The 18060-nt window shown below is 38.4% G+C and overlaps 1 protein-coding gene across 2 annotated transcripts in view; it reads right to left on the bottom strand.

The window, feature by feature from the left end:
• The window catches only part of LOC139935702 (phosphoribosylformylglycinamidine synthase-like), a 55966-nt gene that overhangs the window by 14958 nt on the left and 22948 nt on the right, over positions 1 to 18060 (bottom strand). The window contains exons 1-10 of one of the 2 annotated variants that reach the window (XM_071930239.1): positions 13318 to 13448; positions 9936 to 10084; positions 9207 to 9345; positions 8062 to 8293; positions 6650 to 6728; positions 5860 to 5968; positions 4939 to 5079; positions 2215 to 2471; positions 905 to 1165; positions 232 to 462 (exon numbers count right to left, since the gene is read on the bottom strand). In XM_071930239.1, the coding sequence (XP_071786340.1) occupies positions 232 to 462; positions 905 to 1165; positions 2215 to 2471; positions 4939 to 5079; positions 5860 to 5968; positions 6650 to 6728; positions 8062 to 8293; positions 9207 to 9345; positions 9936 to 10083 (1597 nt within the window). In that variant the 5' untranslated portion in view covers position 10084; positions 13318 to 13448. Of the gene's footprint in view, positions 1 to 231; positions 463 to 904; positions 1166 to 2214; positions 2472 to 4938; positions 5080 to 5859; positions 5969 to 6649; positions 6729 to 8061; positions 8294 to 9206; positions 9346 to 9935; positions 10085 to 13317; positions 13449 to 18060 lie in introns of those variants that run through there. The other variant, XM_071930238.1, reaches the window with a different exon arrangement.

The following is an 18060-nucleotide window of genomic DNA, read 5'->3' on the forward strand; positions in this document are numbered from 1 at the left end:
ATCACGTCCACCATACCTCAAAAGGCATATGGCAATTTTAGAAAAATAGTTCAGTTTCAAATGCGACTTTCTCCAAACACAGAACCTTGCCTGTGTTTCAGATTCGACGCTTCATAAAAATGGTTATGAAATCAACGAGTTTGGCTTTGGTTTATTCGTCTTTGCTATCATTGCAACCGACCAGCATAGCCATAGCCAAGTTCGCCCAAGTCAGCCGTAGCCAAATCTTACCATTCCCACCAGCACCCTGGTCATGGATACTGCTTATCGGATTCTTGGTGCCCATCTCTATGCAAGCACGAATCACCCTATTCATCTTCTGTTCCATCTCAGCATCCCCTCGCTGAACGGCTCCAAAGTCAAGCTCCTCAGTATTGTCCCCCTGGACCTGAATGGAAGAGGCCGCGCCGCCACCCACACCAATGCGGTACACGGGGCCCCCGAGCTTTACCACTTTCATTCCTGGGGGAGAGGAGAAAAGGTTTTGTGTAAGGGAACTGCTACGAAGTATCGGGATATTTTCCTGATCTGAGAAATGTTCTGAAATAGCAAGATTTGTATGTTGTACAGTTCTTTACAGGCCTTGAATTCGCTATTGAAGGGACACAGCAATTTCTATGAGGAAAATAATCCTATTGGAACCTTGCAAAGGGCATCACAGCAAACACACATGATACCACAGCAATCTGAGGCCTTAAGGGGATCCTTTTTTGCTTATTTAAAATATCAAGTTATAAACCACAAGGGAAACTTCCCAAGTTCAAGTTTGGGTCAAATCATGTCTAGTAAATAGTCTTTATTCAACCCAAAATCAAATACAATGTTACAACATTTGTTCACAGATGCATGTTTGTGTTTTTTGGGGGAGCTGACCTCAGTTCTGTGCACACCAGCCTACTCTCACCTGTCTCTGGGGTTTGTTTAGTCACATGACCACTCTCCAACGACCCCATACCACCGCTGAACATGATTGGCTTAACCCATTCTCGTCTGTCTGCATCACCGACTACCATGCCGAATGACCGTGCAAAACCGGTCAGCACCGGCTCTCCAAACTTGTTCCCGTAGTCCGACGCCCCGTTGCTTGCCTGGACGGCCACCTGTAGAGCGGACGCCATGTTGGATGGGTACTCGAATGACTTTTCTTCCCAAGGTAGATCATACTCTAAATATGTCAAACAGGAAAGAAATATTTTAACCAAAGATCACAGAGCCCTAATGGCACAAAATGGGGAATTCAAGCTGAAATGTGCACTGGACGCCATTTCAGCAAGCGGCTCTATTGTGGGGATGCATCAACAGGGCCCAATTTCATGACTCTTCTTACTGTTAACATAGAATCAGGGCTCATGCAATTACGTCAAGTAGGGATTAGTAGGGAATCTCTGCTTATGCACATGCAGACTTCACGTTACTATGCATTATTCTCTCTTACACAGTTCGCGCAGAAATATCCCCCTTGCCAGTAAGTAGAGAATGGTGATCGTAAGCCTAGAACTTGACGGAAAGCAGAGCCATAAAATTATGCTCAGGTGTGTCGATCTTGATATTGAGGTCCATGGCCTTCAAGTCATTATTTATTTGTTTTAGCCATTGTTGTTCTCTGACCCAAAGTTTACAGAGCACCGAAGTCGCAAGATAATAGGGAACTCATGCTGAAATATCAAATGAGCACTGGGCGCCATTTCAGCAAGCAACTCTTTTGAAACAACAATGGACCAGTGCAGACAATTACCAATGCTATCAATGCCATAACAAAACATTTGCTCGCTGAAATGGCGTATTTCACATTCAAACAAAAGATAGAGATCCAGCTCACCATATTGCGCCTTCAATGCTCTGCTCTTGCAATTTCCCTCTCAAATTGGTAATTTCCCTCTCAACTTGTACTTGCTGTATAACCAGCGATCACACCCAATTATACGATACAACCAGGGATTACATTCAAAAGTTTTTATACCTCTTGTTTCAGCTTCATTAGTTGTAAAAATTTTTGGGAAAAAAAAATGAAAATCACAGAGCAATGTTTGGAGGAAAATGTTTTGGTTGTTCACTTATTTCTCCAAAAATTACAGCACGCAGCAAATAATATTTGCAGGGAAGCTCTCTACCGTCATTATCGCTAAACCCTGTACGTTTAAAGTCAATCTGTGGAAGTTTGTGTTTTGTGTCAGACAAAAAGTACCCGAACCCTTAAAAGGGATGCATCTTTACCTGGAATATGTAAGTTCCCAAAGCAGTATCCTGCCGTCCCAGCAACAACATGAGCACCCCTGCCTGCAGCTTGTACATCACGTATACGCCCTCCGGTCCCTGTGGTTGCACCACTAAATGGAGCCACACCCGTGGGGAAGTTGTGCGTCTCGGCAGTGAAGATGATGTGTCGTTCAGCTTCCCGTTTGTTGAATGATGAGGCACCCACACCTGGGGTCTCTGGGACCACAGTCTGAACCTTGTATCCCTTAATTGCACTGCCAAACACAAAATAGCACAATCAAGTAAGAATGGAAGTGGGACAGATATAAAACATGTCTTCGTTAATTTTTGTGTTCAATTATTTCTTTTAGTGAGGTCCTTTAAACTAATTATTTAGATAAAAGGATCAGGTTTCGGGTTCTCGCATAACTCCACTTATGAAGACAGCTTTAACATGTGCTTCGTCAATGTCTTCTTTTTTTACAGAAACACAGATATTAAAGACACTGAACACTGTTGGTAATTGTGAGAGACCAGTCTTTTCACTTAGTGTATCTCAACATATGCATAAAATTACAAACCTGTTAAAATTTGAGCTCAATTGGTTGTTGAAGTTGCGAGACTACGTTAAAAGAAAAAAACACCCTTGTCACACGAATGTGTGTGCTTTCAGATGCTTGATTTCCAGACAAATTTGAGGTCTCAAAATTAAATTCGTGGAAAAGTACTTCAATTTCGAAAACAACTTGACTTCAGAAGAAGCCGTTTCTCACAATGTTTTATACTATCAACCTCTCCCCATTACTCGTCACCAAGTAAGGTTTTATGCCCATAATTATTTTTAGAAATTACCAATAGTGTCCACTGCCTTTAAAGGAGATTACTGTTCCTCAGAATAGCCTACCGACTTTTGTTGTCAAAGAGTGAACAATTAAAAGCCTCTAGTTTCTAATATAATGTTCTCGTAATAAATCAGTTGATGTCTGGCAGATGTAAGGGAGGGTATTGCTCACATCGGGCAGGCATCGGACCAGATTCTGGACAACCCAGACAATCTGTATATCGGCCATAGATGAGTGTCTGCCAATCACCGGCCGATAAAAGGGCCAAGAATTCAACCCCATTTCTCGGCATGGCATTGTCAACCTCTACGACCCAGTCAATGCATAGAAATCACACAGGCGGCCCACCCTCTGATTTATTTGTGACTTCGGTATAACATCTTGAGTGCATTTTAGCAATCACCATCAATATATATTATGATTTAAAGGCAGTGGACACTATTGGTAATTACTCAAAAATATTATCAGCACAAAACCTCACTTGGTGACGAGTAGGTGGTATAAAACATTGTGAGAAACGGCTCCCTCTGAAGTGACATATTTTTTGAGAAAGAAGTAATTTTCCACGAGTTTGATTCCGAGACCTCAGATTTCGAATTTGAGGTCACGAAATCAACCATCTTAACGCACACAACTTCGTGTGACAAGGGTGTCTTTTCTTTCATTATTATCTTGCAACTTCGACGTCCAATTGAGCTCAAATTTTCACAAGTTTGTTATTTTATGCGTATGTTGAGATACACCAAGTAAGAAAGACTGATCTTTGACAATTACCAAAAGTGTCCAGTGTCTTTAACTGGCCATTGGTTAATCACTGGTCAATGACCGAAACAGTTATTTGTTATGACCTAAAAAAAAAAACGTACCCCTTGTGTATGGAACCAAACTCCATCTCCACTTAATACAATCTGATAGGCTATAGAAGAAAACAAAACTGAACTGAGAGCGCAAGTCATGGAAGTTTGTGAGCGCCAAGCCTGCTTACAAACACTTAACTTTAGTCTTAAAAGCCCTACTCTGCAATCTGGGGCATTTTATTTAGTTTTTATCTTCATATGAATTTGATCTTAATTATGAAAAAAATTAATCATTATTGTTATTAATATATGTTTGGCTTGTGTGAACACCATTTGTGTATGTACTTGCCAGGCAGAGTTTGTTCTTTGAGAACTGTCTAGCTTTATTCTACTACCATGGGGTAAATGTTTGGGGGTTCGAGAGACTTCTCAGTTCTGAAAAGAACTGCCCTGCTTTTTTAAAACTATTACCCGGGCGGATGAAAGTAATAATTTTGCTTATAATAATATTGAAGTCTTATATAGCGCACGTATCTACCAAACAAGGTACTCAAGGCGCTGAGTATATACAAACTTTCAGAAAGATAGGTTATTGCAGTGATGAATTCTGAGACCCAATTATTTAGCACCTAACAAGGGTTTACAAGGTGCTACGGCGCATTAAGCAGCCACAACCAGGAACACCGGGGCGAACCCCTTTTCTTTTCGATAAGTGCACTGGGTTCTTTTACATGCGTTACACAACACATGGGACCAACAGCTTTACGTCCCATCAGAAGGACGAAGCAATGGTTAAGTGTCTTGCTCAAGGACACAGTGTCACGGCTGGGGATTCAAACCCACACTCTGCTGATCAGAAACACCAGAGTTTGAATTCGATGCTCTTAACCGCTCGGCCACGACACTTCCGACACTTCCATGTATGTATAATATCTTGTGATAATTTGAATATTATAGATCACAACTTTCACTGAATAAGAAATGACAGTCAATATAATTGACTATAATAATAATAATACATGTAGGATCGTGATTAACTGCACTACCACAGAGTCAGTTCTTAAATTAGTAGAAAGGAAGAACAAAATCAAATCCCTGATTACCTGCTGTTGTCAGAGAATTTGATGACGTTATTTGGATTGCTGGCTTCTTGAGTGTCCATGACCATCTTAAAGAGAGATAAGGGATGCTCTTCTTTGTCAATCACCATCCGCCCCTTGAAGAACCAGTGTCTGCTGTGCTCACTGCAATACATGGGAGGACATTGTTATAGTAGTTTGTTTTGTTTTGGGGTTTTTTTATAGGGGGAGGGTTATGAGAGAATGCATAACATCACAAAGCCACAGAAGGTGAGGGCTACACAACTGGTTTGGGGTGTACCCAAATCAACTGTCACCAATGACACATTCCCAGTCTATATTCATTCTGGTTTGTGATTTTCAAATATTAAAGGGTCTATGTACTTTTTGTAGGACACAAAACACACTGTCCACAGATTTACATTAAACTTACACAGTTTGAAGATAATGATAGTAGAAAGCTTCGCTGAAAATATTACTTACTGAGGTGCTGTAGTTATTGAGAAATGAGTAAAACAATGTCATGAAAATAATTTTCGTCTTAGTGATCATGAGACGAAAATTATTTTAGCATGTAACAACGTATTTTCATGACATTGTTTTACTCATTTCTAAAAAAAATACAGCACCTCAGCAACTAATATTTTAAGGTAGGCTTTCTACTATCATTATCTTCAAACCGTGTAAGTGTAATGTAAATCTGTGTCATTGTGTGGTGTGTCACTAAAAGTACCCAAATCCTTTAAGGAGAAAATACAATTAGCTGTTGCGAACCGCTCACCATGGTATAAAAGCATTTAATAGTTAATGGCCTGATGTTGCGACCCTAGCAGAGTCTTTCTCTTAGCCTTCAAGAAAGACTTTAGCCTTTAAGACAGACTCTGCCAGGGATGAAAAGTCAAATTATAAGGAAAGACAAGGCGTCTGCTGAGAATGGTGCTTTACCTGTTGGACTGTGCTAGATCAAAGCACTCTACGCTAGTTGGGTTACGCTTTGCTTTCTTCTGGAATAGTTCGGTGTAGAATTCTAAATCCCAGTCATCAAAAGCCAGCCCTGAAAAAAAACATTAAAAAGAAACATGGAAACACTTTGCTTGCTATTTGTTTATGAGGTATTGCCTAACATCACTTCAAGATAAGGGCTACAGTGGAAAGTGTAAAGGCAGGGGACACTATTTTATGTTTAGAACTTGAGGTCTCAAATCAACCATCTAAACGCACAGAACTTTGTGTGACAAGGGTGTTTTTTCTTTCATTATTATCTCGCAAGTTCGATGACCGATTGAGCTCAAATTTTCACTCGTTTATTTTATGCATATGTTGAGATACACCAACTGTGAAGGCTAGTCTTTGACAATTACCAATAGTGTCCACTGGCTTTAACTAATTTGGGGCCATCGAACTAAATCCACTGTCACAAGGGGCACAGTGCCACCTACTCCAAGGGGTTAAACTTCATAGTCTGTTAGGCTGTAGGCATGGGTATCTTTTGTAAACATCAGATGTAAAAGGTTTTGCTTAATACTTAAGTTATATATTTGGACAAAGACAAGGTACTGCATGTACATTTACAATGGCATCGAGAGAGACTTTCTGGTGAGCCTAAATCAAGATAATGTATTGTATCTTGCAAAGAATGCTTGGGCAGACCAATCCAAACTTAAGAACTTGATTGAGTTGTTGGAGAGGGTTTGATGAGACTTGAAGTTAGATATGTAATTAACAGACATCTCACCTAATTCCTTGTTTGCTTTTTCTAGAGCGCTTCTCCCTTCCTCCATTACTTTGACGTCATATACCGGTTCTGGACGCACCTATTCACAAAAGAGTTTAAAAAAAATTTTTAAAAAATATTAGGTTCAATCTGCAAGCTCACTAAAAACTCATCCCATTACTACAGTTCTGATTCCCAAGAACACATTCAATATGACAATCTTTTAAAAGACAAAAAGGAAACCCCCATTTTGGATTATTAAATTTATTGCTTACCAAATAACCTGATTACTTTGCATATCAATTAATAAACCTGGTGATCTACAGATACAAGCCCTGCTTAGCAGAAGAGAGGTTGCCAGATGAAATAGCCATTCCCTCTTTAGGACAGGTGGCACAATTTATTTAAAAACACAAGAAATATTTCCTGTTCTCCAGCTTATTGAATGTATATTTTTGGTTTCCGGTAACACCATGTGTATATATATTCACTGTGTAGATTATGGTCTTTGGAGAACTTGTCTTGCAATGTATTCTACTGCCACAGAACAGGGCCCAATTTCATAGCGCTGCTAAGCATGAAATTTCTTCCTTGATAAAAACAGGATTACCAACCAAATTTCCATTTGTTTTATATTACTTGTTACTGGTATTTAGCTGTTGTTTGTTTATCCTGAAATCACATGGAAATTTTTCAGAATTTTGCAGACTTTGGTCGACTACTTTTGCTTTTAGGATTGAGGGGACTTCTCCTTACTATACTTCACTGCCACTGAGCAAGTTCTTACAGGTACTGGACACAATCGGTAGTTACTAAAAATAATTGTTAGCCTTTCAAACAAGCAATGGAGAGCTGTTGATAGTATAAAACATTGTGAGAAACAGCTCCCTCTGAAGTACGTTGTTTTTTAGAATGAGGTAATTTGTCACCTGCAGACTTTTCTAGACATCTGAAAGCACACAAATTTGTGCAACAAGGGTGTTTTTTTCCTTTCATTATTCACACGCAACTTTGATGACCAATTGAGTCAAAATTTTCACAGATTTGTTATTTCATGCATTTTTTGGAATACTCCAGATGAGAATACTGGTCTTTGACAAAAACCAAAAGTGTCCAGTGTCCAAGATGGCCGCCAAGTATTTTAACTCAAGCAGGCCATCAATTCTTCAGTTTAAATTCACTGCATACTTACTTGTTATCTATTTGTTGCATGAGGACCCAGGTTAACAGGAATTATTACCCTAAAAAGATTCGCTCAAAGGTACTGGGAACCGGTTGCCGTCACACATACATGTAACACAACGCACACAATCCTTTGTATAAAATGTATTAAAAATCTTTCTTTCTTACGAAAAATTGAAGTGCCTTTGACTGATCTCAATGTTTAGACTGATCTAGTCATCGTCAGGAGCTTTATGAATTTAGTCTAGTACCTCTATTGAGAAGCTTTCCAGTGGTTCAGCATATCGGCACTCTGTCATTCTGTCGTGTAGACACCCAGTGATTTCTCTTTCCGTTTCAGGTGAGATCTTCACGCCAGACCCGTCCGCCATCGATGCCATGATGAAGTATCGCAGCGAGCGCTCTACGCGAGTGATTTGAGTCAGACCAGCAGACTGGCACATCGAGACAGCGTTGGTTGACCACGCAGTGGAAAAGTTCAGTCTGCAAAAATAATTTATAAATCATGAGTTGCCTTCATGTCATAGCTCAGTTTGTAGATCGCTGGCATGTTAATTCAGGGATCACAGGTTCAAATCCCGCTCCAGTCAATGTTTGCTTGCTCAACCCTGAATCCAAAATAATAGTAATGTGACCTCAGATATTCCAAGCGCACGAAAAAGAAACAGGAAAGGAAAACCATGCTTCCCAAAATACTCAAAACTACAAATAAATAAAACTCTTTGAACTTTTTCAATGGAGCTATTGAATTGTAAACACCAATACGTGTCTTGGGAGGATGATGGGAGTTTAGGTTAGGTGTGATACTTCCAGGAGACATCAAAGGTGATTGCCTCCACGCCTCCTGGTCATTGCCTTGGTGCCCATGAAATGCTCTAAATAGAAATTTACAATTTTCAAGAAGGGTGCCCTTAAAGACAGTGGACACTGTTGGTAATTGTCAAAGACTAGTCTTCACAGTTGGTGTATCTCAACATATGCATAAAATAACAAACCTGTGAAAATTTCAGCTCAATCGGTCGTCGAAGTTGCGAGATATTAGTTAAAGAAAAAACACCCTTGTCACACAAAGTTGTGTGCTTTCTTATGCTTGATTTCGAGACCTCAAATTCTAAACTTGAGGTCTCAAAATCAAATTCGTGGAAAATTACTTCTTTCTCAAAAACTAGGTCACTTCAGAGGGAGCTGTTTCTCACAATGTTTTATACTATCAACCTCTCCCCATTACTCATTACCATGTAAGGCTTTATGCTAATAATTACTTTGAGTAATAACCAATAGTGTCCAGTGCCTTTAAAGGAGAAAATTCCCTGGTGCCCTTGCCCTTTAAAAAAAGAACCATACAGGACTGGAAGTTTTGGGGACCAGTCTAAGAAGTCATTAACTCCTGCGTTACCTTGGCCCTGTTTCAATGATGAGGGCGCCCTCTTGGGTTCGGTCGGTCTTCAGGGAGGAGCTTGTTGCCAGGCCGGTGCTCTCAAAGGGTGTCTCTAGGATCCAGTACAAGGTCTGAAGATCCTTCTTGCTCAGAGGATCTGACAGAGAGGAAACGAACCAAGATAAATGCATGTCATTATATAAAATATCAGATTTGTTATAAAATATTAGATAAAGCTGTTTAAGACCTGTGTCACAACATTATTGAATCTTGTGATAATTTAAGTCAACACATTGGATTGTGTAATAATATAAATGATACGAAGTGACGCTCACGGCGCTTTAACATACAGAAATTTCCTGCAAGGTATGCGGGACTACGTTTGAATTATTAGATCTGCTCCTTTCTGTGGCGCAATAAGCTGCTCATCGAACCAGGAACACAGGGCCGAACCCCTCCTCTTTTCAATAAGTGTACTTGGTTCTTTTACTTGCGTCCCATCCGAAGGACGAATCAATGGTTGGGTGTAGTTTGGGTGTCTAGCTTACTGGAACCCACACTCTGCTGATCAGAAACGCCAGATATTGAACTTTATACTGTTAACCACTAGGCCGCGACAATTCCCGTTTTAAAGTTTTGTGTTGTTCAAATGTCCGGTACTTGATCAATCAAACTCTGGCAAAAATACATTTATTTGATTTGAAAGGATCTGTAGTTTTGTATAAAAAAAAAAAAAGGATTCTTTACCTTTGTCCGGGACCTCAACATTGTAGCACAACTCTGTCTTCAACTCCACCTTGTCAGCATCGCTGAGTAAGGATCTGATTTTAGTCAGACATACATCAGCAGCCCCAGCCTGCAAACCTGGGCTGCTGTAAAAGTGCAGTACAACCATCCTATATCATGGAAGGGGGGGAAAAAGAACAATAAACAAGAATCATGAACAAAATTGCATATCAGAAATAATATCGTGGTTGCTATGCATACAAATTAAGTACACACATAGAGTAAAGTCTGGTTGAAATGCTACCTCTTGAGAATGTGAATGCGATGCGATTTATTTTGATGTCACAAGCTCTCAACGAATAATTTGCAACAGTTGCAAAATATTCGCTGCAAAACCAATGATGTGACAGCAAAATTTGCTTGGCATTTGCATCACCTGGAAGTAAGAAACTTGCTTAAAGGCAGTGGGCACTATTGGTAAATACTCAAACTAATTGTTAGCATAAAAACTTACTTGGTAACGGGTAATGGAGAGCTGTTGATAGCATAAAACATTGTGAGAAACGGCTCCCTCTGAAGTAATGTAGTTTTCAAGAAAGAAGTTATTTTCCACAAATTTGATATCAAGACCTCAGATTTAGATTTTGTGGTCTCCAAATCAAGCATCTGAAAGCACAACTTGGTGTGACAAGGGTGTTTTTTTCTTTCATTATTATCTCTCAACTTCCACGACCAATTGAGCTCAAATCTACAAAGGTTTGTTATTTTTGCAATAAGATGTTGAGATACACCAAGTGAGGAGACCAGTCTTTGACAATAACCAATAGTGTCCAGTGTCCAAGATGGCCGCCAAGTATTTTAACTCAAGCAGGCCATCAATTCTTCAGTTTAAAACCACTGCACACTTACTTGTTATCTATTTGTTGCATGAGGACCCAGGTTAACAGGAATTATTACCCTAAAAAGATTCGCTCAAAGGTGCCAGGAACTGGTTTCGCCATCACACATAACACCATACAATACAACGCACACAATCCTTTGTATAAAGATGTATTAAAAATCTTTCTTTCTTACGAAAAAATTGAAGAAGAAAAAAAAGAGTATTAAAAAAAAAGGAAGCAGCCTCAAAAAGAGGAATAAAAGGATGCAGGCGGGGATGATCAACTTTTTAAAATTATTTATTTGCCAAAAGTCTTGACGACACAAGCTTGACAGTTCGGGATATCACAACTGAGGCCAAAAAAAAAATCAATTTAATTTTCACAAATAATGTCATCCGAGGATAAAACTAACAATTCTGAACCCATCAGGCACAAGAATGCGAGTACAAATTTAGCTTGACCTCAATTAATTAAAGCCATTATACACTTTCGGTACAGACAAACAAACAAAAAGTTCACAGATTTACAAATAATTTACAAGGTTTACAGAAGGTAATGGTGAAAGACTTCTCTTGAAATATTGAGAAAACATTAAAACAATATCAATTCTCGATAGCGAAAATTACAGACTTATTTTAAACACATGTCATGACACGGCGAAATACGCGGAAACAAGAGCGCGTTTTCCCGTGATTTTCTCCCGACTCCGATGACCAATTGAGCCTAATTTTTCACAGGTTTGTTATTTTATATATAAGTTGTGATACACGAAGTGTGGGACTTGGGCAATACTGTTTACCAAAAGTGTATAATGGCTTTTAGCCCTGGTAGGACGTCAGACAGTGCCTGCAACGGAGGAGTCCAACCTGGGCTAAATGCCTTTACGGGTTAAGGTAAACAAAAAAGTGTTACAACAATAAATTACGTTTTGTTTGCAACTTGGTTTTTTATTGCTATATATAATGGCATGCAAAATGGAGGAGTCCAACCAGGGCTAACAGTGGCGCCAATAAATGCATGAGTATGAACTCAGAGACCGTACTTCACTTGTTATGCCAGATATAATTTTAAAAAGCGATTAAAGACATTGGACACCTTTAGTAAACAGCATTGTCCAAGGCCCACACTTCGTGTATCACAACTTCTATAAAAAATAACAAACCTGTGAAAATTTAGGCTTCTAATTAATTTAGGCGGAAAAGTTTTCGTATGGCGCCACCACTTTTTCATTCAAAATGAAATAATATATCGTAGGAGGTCCTGTTTTCGCGGTGTCCCTATTATCGTTGCAAATCTTTTACCTCTCTGTGCGCGATGTAAACAGTCCCAAGATAAAAATTGTGTGGTTTTATATGCCAAGCAAAGAGTCTCCTCTTCTTTGACAAAAACTTAGAAACATGTAAGGCTCCACTGGTCATTTGCACTTGTAAATGCAAAAAGTTTGGTATTTTAGGCATTTCTACAAGGTACAAAAATATGTCATAATGTTGAGGCCATATAAAAATATTTGCCCACCGAAAAAGTTTCATCAAACGCTATTTCAATTCACAATTCATGATGATCAAAATCATGTGACAGAATGTTTTGCTGAGCATTCTTGAAAAAAAATACCGAGGCTTAAAGAACCCATGTGCCTTATATCATTTTCTAATATTTTTGGAGATTTTTATTTTGTAACCCTCGTATCAATACTATTATTTATATCAAAATTTAAACATCAGCTTGTTGATTCAATTATCACTGTTTATGTATATACTTTATTATAAATATTAAGAAAAAAAATAGAACAAAAATAAATAGAAATCAGATTTTGAAGCCAGTAATTATTCACACTTTTTATATTTTTTTTATTTTTTTTTATTTTGTGCAAGTTACCATGGTAATTTTAAAAATTTAATAAAAAAATATTTTGAATAAAATGAAGGCAACTGCTGGCTATACAGTCATACACAGAGTCTCAAAGAACACTTGTAGTCACTGCAGATGTTTCTTCCATGTATGGCTTCACCGGGAAACCATACTTTCTCGTTTGCCGTGAAAACAGGAAAAACTCAAAACAAATGGGGCCAGTTGAAGTCATCCAAGATCGGTGTGTGGTGTGAACATTTCAATGTCCATCAAGTTTTAATACATGTTTGCATACTTCGTATTAACAAATGAAGATAATTAGGGCATCGGTTGATATAAGGCATCGTTATTTTTTTCCCAATTCAAAGAAAAAGGCATAATAGCGTGATAACTGGTAAGCAGAGGAGAGTATCTAATTTACCTCAACGAGATATCCCTTTTTGTAAAAATTAGTGAAAAAGTGGTGGCGCCATACGGAAAGTTATCCGCGAAGCATTTCATGAAATAATATTTCAAGAGAAGTCTTTCACCATTACCATTACGGTATTACCTACTGCATAGTGTAAACCCTGTAAGTTATTTGTAAAGCTGTGAACTTTTTTTTTGTTTTCTGTTCCGAAAGTTTATAATGGCTTTAATTAAGCCCTACCTTATAATTCTAAAAAAATACTTACTTGCGTTGGATATCCACCGGTAACCCAATATGAATGATTATGCACCAAAACTTACAATGACAATGTTTATGAAGAAGTTATCGTCTAAATTTGGAGCGCGTTTTCATCTGAGTGAACAACACACGTCAATGCATGCATGGACTGTCGAGTAAAAAACTATTGGTGGCGCACTCACCAGTCGTTAACGGCGCCGCCTGTTGACTATTATTAGTTTTTGATTAATGACTAGCGGGATGCCGCGCTTCGCGCGGCACCCCGCTAGATGAGGAGGATTCTAGTATACAAATGTTGTAAAAGGTAATGTGGGGGCAAGGGAGGTATTCTTACAGGTAATAATCATTTCGTAGGATTGGATTAGAAATTGTATTTATAATCGGTATGGAAAATTGTCATTAATGTTGTATTTTGATAAAAAAATTGATTGTTGAGCGTGTACAACTTAGTTGTGAAACGTCGAGACGCGTCGCCTCCCCTCCTCACCTTCTCTCTTGCGTTCTCCAACTCAAGGAATTGGTGTTCGTTTCTGGAATTGAGCTTTAATATTGGGGATGGGTATACTTGGCAATGATGGTACTTGGCATGATATGTAGGGTATTTCGTAATATTTTAGTGTTGATCGAGCGTAATGATTATCCGTAATGTGGATTATGTTTCGCCTTATTTACGCATAGTTTTAATTCAATCGGCTTTTGTCATTGTGTCAATTTTATCCACTGCACTGAGTATTTCCCAGCTAAGATGACTGTAAGGGTAATAATGCTTAGTCGACTAAAAATATAGCACGTACACTGCTCCAATGACACACTTATTTTATTGTGTTGAGCACATTTGGTATAATTCAGTTACACGGTTTGAGTAGTCTAAGTCTGGTCTCCCCCCTCAACAATAATCACCGCTGCTAATAGCACAGGAGAAATCCGACTAAAAAGGCTTGTAGGAAAGTGGTACCCTCTTTTAAAACTCATAATCACAGCCACTAATAGCCGCGGAGTTTATCTGACTGAAAAGGAAGCTTCGAAGAAGTTCTGGTATACAGCAGATAAAAAAAAACCGCGCCAGTTGGTATGGACTTTAACGACAAAGTCAATTTCTGCAAATTGTATTGAAAATAAATATATTTAATGAGTGGTTGCTATAACTGTTGAATGATTTTTGCTTTGTTTCCAATGACGTGTACACGATTTTAGTCTAAGGCCCCATTCATCGTGATTTATTGAGCGTACGTCCAACGACACATACAAAGTTGTCTGAGCACCAAATAAAGCGAGTCAGCTGCACATGAGAGCTCTTTCGATAACAAAACCCGACGGCCGATTGCTTAATACAAAAAGGATTTGGCAAAATCTACATCCTGAGTCCTGACCAAACTGCGTTCTAACAATTTTGTTGCTTCAGAACTTTGAATGGAATGTTCGTTTACAGCTTCAAAACAGCCGTTGATGTTTCACAAAGTTCGTAACCATGAAAGCATACTATTCTTAAACGGTGATTTCATGTACTCTTTTGTAGGTTTAACTGGAAAAACCTATACAATGTATATGAAAAGAATCAGTAATGTATTTACTTTCTTTTTGAAAATGTTTCAACTTTTGCGTGTATACGTTCTGTGTGTGGGGATGACATGGACTGTACCACTAATGGTGCAGAGTTAAATAGAACAAATAAAGTTTCACAACAACGGGTTGCTGTTTGATGCGTTTAAAAAATGCTGGAAAGTTGGGTAGGCCTACATGAGTGACTTAATTGTAATAAACACATATGTAACAGATGCATGTATTAAACCCCAATGTTTTTTATTTAACACGCGAAATTAAACCCCCCTGTACAAAATGGTATATACACAATGCCATTTACCACTCTGCGAAACATCAATGAGTCACTCTGGAATGTTAATGGGAGTCCGAGGTTGCCACCCACTTCAAACCTAAAGAGGTGGCTCTGTGTGCAGCCTACAGCTCCCCCCTGAGACCAACAGGTGGCCCATATCAAAACCAGACAACCACACATGTAAGGAGATATCGCTCGTGACTCCAGCCAATCAGACAACTCGTAAGAGGGAGTTCGGTTCAGGGTTTTGTAGACTTGCAACCCGACGTCTGTAACGATACAACCGTGTTGGATTCCACAAGGATGCCATGCCACTGGACCTTCTAATTTTCAATCCAAGATGGCGCGGGTTACGCTTTTAATAGTATAGATTAAGTATGGGTGGGGACACTCAGAGTCACAATACATTCAATGTGGAAAATTAGTTTCGCGTAGTCTAGACCAGATTTAAGAACAAACAACGAGTCCCGTTCATAACCCGTTTCATTGTTTCCCTGTTCAGTTTGTTATTTTTGCCGGTACTGTTTGTGGCAGGAGATTTTGCCCCCCCCCCCCCCCCCGGAGATTCGGTCCCCTACTCCTAGAACTATGCGGTTTTGTTCCGCAATCGTCTGCCGTAACCTCATAGGTTGACATCTCTCATGACAATAACGAGTCTGCTTAATTTTAATTTTGGCAACGCAAATCTTTTTATTTTTAGGTGTTCGGCTAACAGCCGAACAACTATTGTTACTGTTCGGTTTTTTGTTTTGTTTTCTCGCGCTCTTCTTTATCTCCGAACCTTCTCCAGCAATTTTAAACAAAAGTAAAACTTTCACAAACTTTGAACTTACTATGACATAGGCAATAGTGAGTAGATGAAACCGCCACTTTTTGGGAATGATGACGTCATTTATCATTTTTGACGTCATGGCAAGGTTTTTAAAGTTGAAAAACGACATTTGCTTTTCGTTGTATCTCAACGATGTTCATACTTGGGCATCGGATAGCTAAAGACTTGGACAACATTTTGAAAAGTTAACGCCAAATCGTATGACCTTATCTTCCAGTCGTTACCCTAGGTCAAAGTTCGCCTTCGCATTTTTTCATCACAAGAACTTTTGAGCTTTAAAACAAAAGTATTTATAAAGATTTATTCAACGGCAGAAAAAAACATGACAACAAAACATATTGAAAGTACTTCAAGTCTTGGAAAATATTTATAAAAAAAATATCAACTTAAACTCATTATTTTATTCATGAATCTTTAAATTAAAAGGCAAGCTTAACTTGACAATTCAGTATTTTGTATGCAATTAATTTTAAAAGATTTTTACCATTGGGCACTGGTTTCTTCCTGTTTTTTGTTATTCTATCCAATCCTGCCAAAGTGCCTTTTCGTACTGCTGGCAGTGATCTACATATCTATGGGGAGAAAAGACTAGCTAGAAGGAACTGGCAACCACACCATTCTAACATTATATAACAGACCAGACCAGTACAATGCTAAGTTCGGGCAACCTTTGATCATATCCAAAAGAGTTTGTTACAGTCCCTACACGGTCCCTCGCAGCGAATGAAAGTGTCAAATACTGAACAAAAAAGGCCAGGCAAAAGCCCTTTCATATAGGTGTGGATACATTTATTTAACAGCAGAAAAAAAACGTGACAAACAAAATATAGTAAACGTAGTTCAAGCTTTAAAAATCATTTTTAAAAACATGAATTATTTTTTTTTTCATGAATTTTAGGACACAAAGGCAAGCTTAACTTGACAATTCAATATTTTGTATGCAATTAATTTTCAAAGATTTTATCAATGGACACTGGTTTCTTCCTTTTTTGTTATTATATCCAATCCTGCCAAAGTGCCATTTCTTACAACTGACAGTGATCTACATATCTATGGGAAGCAAAGACTAGCAAGAAGGAACTGGCAACCACACCATTGTAACATTATATAACAGACCAGACCAGTACAATGCTAAGTTCGGGCAACCTTTAATCATATCCAAAAAAGTTTGTTGTACGGTCCCTATATGTGAACACGGTCCCTCGAAGCAAATGAAAGTGTCAAATACTGAACAAAAAAGGGCCAGGCAATAGCCCTTTCATACTGGTTTGGATACATTTATTCAAAGGCAGAATAAAACATGAAAACAAAATATATTAAACGTAGTTCAATCTGTTAAGAATAGAGAGAAATAAACATTAAAAGTTATTTTATTTTGTCATGAAATTTAAAATAAACGGGCAAGCTTAACTGTACAATTCAATATTTTTTGTTGCAATTAATTTTCAAAGATTTTATCAATGGACACAGGTTTCTTCCTTTTTTTTTTATTCTATCCGACCCAGCCAAGGTGCCATTTCGTACTACTGGCAGTGATCTACATATCTATGGGAAGCAAAGACTAGCTTGAAGGAACTGGCAACCACGCCATTCTAACATTATATAACAGACCAGACCAGTACAATGCTAAGTTCGGGCAACCTTTAAACATATCCAAAAAATTTTGTTGTACGGTCCCTATATATGAACACGGTCCCTCGCAGCAAATGAAAGTGTCAAATACTGAACGTGAAAGGGCCAGGCAATAGCCCTTTCATATAGGTTTGGATACATTTATTTAACAACAGAAAAAAAACCATGACAACAAAATATGTTAAAACGCAGTTCAATCTTTTAAGAAAAAAGAACGAAAAAAACAATTAATTAACATTTATAATTTTTTTCATGAAATTTAAAACTTTCGGGCAAGCTTAACTATACAATTCAATATTTTTGTATGCAATTAATTTTCAAATGTTTTGTCAATGGACACTGGTTTCTTCCTTTCTTGTTATTCTATCCAATCCTGCCAAAGTGCCATTTCGTACTACTGGCAGTGATCTACATATCTATGGGAAGCAAAGACTAGCTAGAAGGAATTGGCA

The sequence above is a fragment of the Asterias amurensis genome, chromosome 4 (genome assembly GCF_032118995.1).
Source record: "Asterias amurensis chromosome 4, ASM3211899v1".
In the NCBI taxonomy this organism is placed as follows: Eukaryota; Metazoa; Echinodermata; class Asteroidea; order Forcipulatida; family Asteriidae; genus Asterias; species Asterias amurensis.